Below are 6,763 nucleotides of genomic sequence, written 5' to 3' on the forward strand. Positions count from 1 at the left end.
TGCCTTCCTAGGGGGAGGCCGCCTTCTTTCTGGACCCGCCCTTCCCAAGGCCCATCCCTGGCCCCTGCTGTCCAGCCTCTTCCCTGGGCCTCTCAAGGCCCTCCGTCGTCCGGACCCAGCATGTCCATCCTTGACGTCTCCTTTATCAGAGACGTTGCTTCTCTTCCACTTATCCAAGCCCCGCCCCTGCACCCAGACCGGCTCAAAAATATTTTCCCACCGCTGCAGCTACTAGGACTCCTCTCTCCATTTGTCACCTCAGCTGAGGGAGAGGGAGCCATGCAGTAAAAGCCTCGATCCAGGATTTTTAGTGCCAGTTCTTGGGCATAGTAGGTGCTCGGTGAACATGTGTGAGTGAGGATCAGTGTTCTTGCTGAGTGAGTAAGTCACACCCCAGCCGCTGGGGGTGTGGGAGAAGGGTGTTCGGAGCGGGTTGATTTACTTCCAGATGCTGACATCTCAAGCGTGGGTGTGACATGAAGCCGAGTCAAGCAAGAGAAGAGACTTAAACTCTCCAACTCCCCCAAGTCCGGCCATCTGCCCACCATTTCCTGAGACTCCCAACGAGTTTATAACCTTTTGCCCGCCTCTCTGTGTCCAGTGTCCCCCCAAGGAGGCCGGGCAAAGCATCGCAGATGCTGGCACCCTGCGGCCCTGCCAGGTGTCTCTTTCCAGAGCTCACAGTTCTGAGTCAGGCCCCCGCTTTCCGAGAGCACGTCTGGTCCCCAATGCCACGCCCTTTGTCTCTCCCTCAGAGTGGGCCATAATGAGATCATCGGAGTGTGTCGGGTGGGCATCAGCGCCGAAGGCCTGGGCAGGGACCACTGGAACGAGATGCTGGCGTACCCGCGGAAACCCATTGCACACTGGCACTCCTTGGTGGAGGTAAAGAAATCCTTCAAAGAGGTGGGTGAGGTCGTGCTTGGCCCTTGGCACGCTTGCTGCATGGCGGCGCGCTGGAGAATGGCCGTCGGCTGCTTCGGGGCCTTGCCTTCGTGGGTCCTGCCGGGGGGGCACGGGGGCCACGTGCTTCCCCGCCAGTGTAACCAGCAGGGAGGAAAAGGCGGAAGGCCGCGGGTCACTGCCTGACAAAGAGTTTCTGAGGTGGAGCAAACTGAAAGCAACACTAAGTTCTGCGTGGAAAATAAAGAACTTGGAGGTGGCCTTCCCGGCAGCCCCAAATGCTTTCACCAAGCTCCTGGGCCAACTCGGCCCTCGAGGAGCAAGCCCCAGGGGGGTGAGATCAGAGCTTGGCAAGACGTCCTACCCTGCTGGAGCAGTGAGATCCCCGAGACCTCGGCCCGGCAGCCTGGGGCAGGTTTCACTGCGCAGAGGGCAGAGCCCGCTCCAATGAGCGCTGGTTCTCGCAAGCCTCGCTTTCAGGTGTCGCGCTCTCTGGCTGGGCGCCAGCGGAGACTCGGTGGAGGGGGCGCTGCCCCAGGAGCTCTTGACACTCAGGCTTCAATCTTGGGCCTTCCTCACTCGGTGCATTACCCTGAGTCAATCTTTTCTCTTTCAACTGCAAGAAAAATGTTCCTTCTGGTGCCACTTACGCTCCACCCTGCCTCCACCCGAAGCCACCAATTTCAGATCCCGTGATTTATCATCTCAGTGGTTCCCAGGACGGGGATGGCCAGGCATGCTGGAAGCTTCGTCCTGACTAGCTCACACCGTGATCCATATCCTAGGAAGCCAGGTGATCATTGACTCATCATAATGGGCTCCAAGCCCAGGAAGTCTAGAGAACAGTATAAAATTGGAAATTCTGCTAATAAAAAAAATAAAGCTTGATCCTTCCCACCACATGGTCCCTCGGCTTAAAAGCAGAGTCACCTAAAAACAGAGTCATCTCCTCCCTCCACTCCGTGACACAGAAAGGGTCGTAGGCAGCAAACTCAGGGGACCTGCCGGCTCCCCCTCCCTCTCTGGGCGGACAAGCCCCTTTCCGCCTGCTTCCAGCGGGCAGGTGTCTCCAGAGAGCGAGGCGACTGGGTGGGTGGGATCCATCCTGTGAGATCTGCCCGATGAATTTAACTCCCCAGATAGACATGTGCCTTGTGGAGCTTCTGCCCTGCAGCCTCCCAGGTCCCCGAGGAGCAATGAGGCATAGACTCAAAGTTCCTGTCTGTGTGAGGCCTCACGGTGTCTTGTGGTGGCCTTGGTTTTACCACAGCTGTGGAGCTTCAATGAGTTGAGGCCAGTCCTTCAGCTATCTGGCTCCCCGCCCCCAGGGAAGCCTCTGCCCCTTCTTTTCCAGAAGGTTCTCTCTGGAGAGTGTGGGTGAGGTACCATGACTAGCCTCCACCAACGCAGAAGGCAGCTACTGAGGACCCCAGACAACTCAGAGACAGCATCTGGCACCTCACTGGTGCCATGCCCCTCCTGCTTTAAAAATCCTCTGGCGAGATTTAAGACTAGGGTACAGTAAAATGTTCCGATGGTTTAGGGGCGGGGCATGGAATTGCCGCTAAGGGGCCTCCCATGGGCTGCGGGGCTCAGGCATCTCACTGTTCTCACTTTGGTCTTCAGTTTCCTGGCTGGTAAATGAGGGCTCGGCTCCTCCAGGTCTGCTTTCCTAGGCAACTCTGACCCCAAATGACAACTGGGTAGAGGAGTGGCACCTTGCGGCCCCTTCCAAGCCTCGTGTCTGCAATAACCCACCACTGTCACCGGGCTGGGCTGCCCATGCCACTGGAACTAACCGGCCGGGCTGGGGCCGGGGTGGGTGCAGGGCAGCACGGAGGTGGTACGGCCCGGAAGCGCTCTTCCTGGAGATGAATGCAACCTAATTAAGCCAAATAATTGATTCCAAATCCTGTCTTTAGCGACTCCAACTCACTCATTCAGAGTACAAAAGAAAGAAAGATAAAATAGAATCAAGGCCTTGAAAATGAATATTTGATGAGACAGTAAAGGGAAAGTAACAGTATATGGAAAACGAAAAGAGAATAAATTGATTTATATCCTTTGGGTTTTACTTTTTTCTTGACCTTGCACATCAAGCTCCTGAGACCGCCCCCTCCCCTAACTCAACTGATCAGTTCTCTGTATGAAGAAGCTGAAAATGACATTCATCTTGGAGCCTTAGGATTTCATCGGTACAAATTTGTATAAAATTTGTATCTACACCTTTATCACCACAGTTTAAGGGTTGTTATAAATATGCATCGGAAAACCCACCAGACTAATATTAAGAAAACATTCTTTGAGGTCATGCGATGCATTGCGCTTGAACGTTTTATCTCAGTCGCCCTTAGAGCTCACTTCCCTCCTTCTTCTCGGTCCCATTCTTCTTCTGGACCCTGAGCAAGCGTCTTGCTCCTGGAACTTGTTTCTCCCATTTGTATAATACATGAAGAAATCTTACTCTCCAGCTCCCGGGAAGATAAATGGCATCGTGTCTGTAAAGCACTCTATATTGTACCTTTCTTAGAGGAGTTTCCAGTGCTGTGATCATTTCTTTTTTATTAACGAGAAGAGAGGGCACCATCCTTGCTTGCTTGTTTGAGGTTTTCAAATAAGGTTGAGGGGAACAAATTAACTGAAAGTTATTTTTTCCCTTCTGGGGTTTTTTCCATGAATACAAATTGACTAAGCCACAGCCAGCGTCTCTCCCTGGCAGTGGCAGCGCCCCTTTCCTCTCTGCGTGTCATCGCTGTCACCACACACAGAGCCCAGGTTGGCCGGCGACCTTCTCCAAGGCGTTTGATTTTGAAGGGCCACGTTCAGCTCACCTGCGGGAGATCTGAGACCTCTGTTGGAGCGTGGCCCGTTTCAGAACAATACCAGGTCTTCCTGGAACGCAGCCACCCTGGAACGGTCACCTTCCTGCATGCGGGGACCAGGTGTCTGCTTGTTCACGGCCACCATGACAAGCCTCCTGGAATCATTTACCTGTCCATTGTCCATGAACCCCATCTCCTCCCTTTGCTAATCATCACAGGAAAAGTCAGGGGCTGGCAGCGGAGCCAGCACGCCTTCTTCATTTGTCCTCGATAAACAATTACGCTCCACGTGCCTTCTCTTTGGGCTGTTACATAAAGAAAAACAGGTACTCTGTGTAGCCATTTGGGTTTTCCCCCTCTGATCTGACCTATCAATCAGGTTGTTTAGGTGGCCTGGGAATCTAAGGGCAAAGCTGGTAATTACAGTGTACCTTCTCCCAACATGAACGATAATAAGAGAGAAAGTAGAACTTCTAAAATGAAGACCAGTTAAATGAAGACCCTCGTAATCATCTTATATCATCTTCTGGTTAAAAAACACTTGAGTCACAAGTCACAATGGGCTCAGCAACCAGACGTTTATTTATGTAAAATATTTCACCAGGGAACCCCTCGGTTGTGATTGCATTCATGCGGAGGCTGCGAGCAGAGAGACTGCCACCCGGAGTTAGGAGTAAGTACCTGGTGCGGACCCAACGAGGTTTAGGCGTCTTATTACGTTTCCCGTCCCCTTCTCCCCCTGGTGTGGCGGATGCCCAGATGGCAGCCGGGTGGCGTGGAAGGAGCACTGAGCTGGGAATTAGGAGACCTGGCTTTGGATCCCGGCTCTGCCCCAAGCTAGACGTGTCTTGACTTCTCTGTGTCTTTGTTTTCTTGTCCTCAAGAACAAGAGTTAGACTGGAGTATCTCCCAGGCCTGCATCCGGGTCTGGTGTGCTCAGATTACACCGCTCTGGGTGACCGCATGGTGGTGGTCGACCCCCGGCTGTCCAGCCTTGGGTTGGTCGTAAAGCTGCAGGTTGGCCCAGACAGGAAGTACTAAGGGGCCATGAGAGCTGAGCCTGGTGAAGGCCAGCAGAGGCTTTCCTTACAGCGGGGAGTGTGAGGGCGCTCGGCAGGCAGCGTCTCTCCTCAGAGCGTCCATGGGTTTCCCGTATTCTCCGGAGGAGATGCCTGATGGCAGATGGTCCTTTGCTTCGGTGGCTCGGCTTTGTCTAGAAAGGACTGTGTAGAGGGGGGCACTGTGTCCTTCCCCATCCGACCCCCACACATGCACCAATGCGTAGGCAGCCTCCACTCGGCCCCATCACTCCACGGTGGAGACGCCTGAAGCTCACGGGGAGCACAGGGGCTGCCCTGCAGTGTCTGAAAAGCCATCTGCGCCTCTCCCTGACCTCTCTCTGGGGCCCTGTCCTGCGGGCACCTAGCAGAGCACTGTTCTCCTCAGCTGACCTAAAGGCTGAAGGCTGGGCCGTCTCACGTTGGGGTCAGACAGGTCAAGAACATTCACAGGATCAGCTCCTTGCCCAGGAAACATTGCTCTGGCCATAACAGGCTGGCTTTTCGATTTAAACAAGGGTTGAATGGCTCAAGCGCGGGTCCATCTGCCCTCAGCCCTCTCCTGTCACCCCATTGGGCCTCATTAATCACGCATGGTCGGGCTGGAGGCGGCAGCGGGGGGGGGGGGGGGTGCCGCCCTCTCCACCTCCCACCCCCTCGCCGGCCGAGTGTGGATGCCCCTAGGAAGCATTAAGACTGAAGAACGCCCCGGGCTACAGCGGTATCAGGTTTTTAGCTGTACTAACAGCTCCCAGACAAACCGCTAATAATTCACGACTGGGTTCTCGGCAGTGAGGGCGCACTCTGCAGACGGCCTCTTTCGCTGCTAACGTGATCCGATCTCCAGTGTGAGAGGGGGCCGGAGCGCTCAGAAATGGCCCAGTCATTGCGCCTCATTCTCTCTCTCTCTCTCTCTTTCTTTCTCTCTCTCTCTCTCTCTCTCACACACACACACACACCCCACCGCCCCCCGCCCCAAGAAAGCTTCCATTATCTCTGCAGTAGGTCTTTCTTTAAAATCAAGTATTCCCAATTAGAAGCCCTGAAGCCGTTGCCATTTTTTGTTCTGTTTTGTTTTGTTTTTTGCATGGCTGCCAGCAAAATTCAAGTAAGCTTACACAGGTGAATTCCGTGCATGGGCCAGGCGAGTGCTGGAGGCTGAACTGCCGAGCCCCTTGGCAGTCACTAACCGCTGCTCCTCTCCCCGCAGTGGCAGGGTCGCGCCGCCAGCTTCGACAGCGAGAGCACGTGTCCCTCTCCGAAGCCACCTCCGACACCATGAGCTGCACGGCTGAGCGACGCAGACGGGACTCGGCCCCGTCCTTTTGCACCTGTCCAATCGCCTAAACACAGCGCTGCTCAGCCGCCGGGCAGGGGCGGCGCGGCGCCCTCGGCAGGCCTGCCTGCTCCTGCGTCGGTCCGGGCCGAGGCCCTTATCCTGCGGTCAGACCTGTCTTAGTCTTTTCTGTCTCCCCAGGTGATGTTTTTTTGTGGTTTTCACTTTTTATGGATCTGCTGTCAAGAAGGGAAGGAAAGGAAAAAAGAAAAGCTGGCAAAAACAAAGAGTGGAAAGCCCAGAAGTTGGTGTAAAATAGTTATCTTTGGGGCAAGGTGGTTTGAATTTCTGAAATGTGTCTCCACCAAGCCCCACCGCCCTGAAGGAGGAAGTGGGACGGAGCGCTAGACCCCTTCTCCGTGGCCGGCCTGCAGGCGCGAGTCCACGCAAGGGTTTATGATCGACTGTGACTCTTTGAAGCGCCCGCTGTGGGACACAAGCCACCATGCGGACTCCTGGTCCCGTGTTGAAATCACAGGCGCCCTGCGATGTCTGTGAACCTTCAGCCGGTCGTGCAGGGCTCCTGGCTCCCCTTCCCCACTGACTTCATTCCTGATTTGAAAATGTCTCGATTCCTCATGGGAACTTAACCACTTTCTGTAGAAATGATTGGCTGAAACTAAATATGCCATGTATTTTCTTGC

The 6,763-nt window shown here is 54.5% G+C and overlaps 1 protein-coding gene across 2 annotated transcripts in view; it reads left to right on the forward strand.

The window, feature by feature from the left end:
* Positions 1–6,092, forward strand: part of SYT6 (synaptotagmin 6) — a 50,181-nt gene extending 44,089 nt beyond the window's left edge. The window contains exons 6-7 of one of the 2 annotated variants that reach the window (XM_054564687.1): positions 756–906; positions 5,994–6,092. In XM_054564687.1, coding sequence (XP_054420662.1) covers positions 756–906; positions 5,994–6,065 — 223 coding nt within the window. In that variant the 3' untranslated portion in view covers positions 6,066–6,092. Of the gene's footprint in view, positions 1–755; positions 907–4,329; positions 4,382–5,993 lie in introns of those variants that run through there. The other variant, XM_054564688.1, reaches the window with a different exon arrangement.
* Positions 6,093–6,763: the final 671 nt, after the last annotated feature.

The sequence above is a fragment of the Pteronotus mesoamericanus genome, unplaced genomic scaffold (genome assembly GCF_021234165.1).
Source record: "Pteronotus mesoamericanus isolate MK-2021 breed Mesoamerican mustached bat unplaced genomic scaffold, CSHL_Meso_final scaffold_99, whole genome shotgun sequence".
NCBI classification, from domain to species: domain Eukaryota; kingdom Metazoa; phylum Chordata; class Mammalia; order Chiroptera; family Mormoopidae; genus Pteronotus; species Pteronotus mesoamericanus.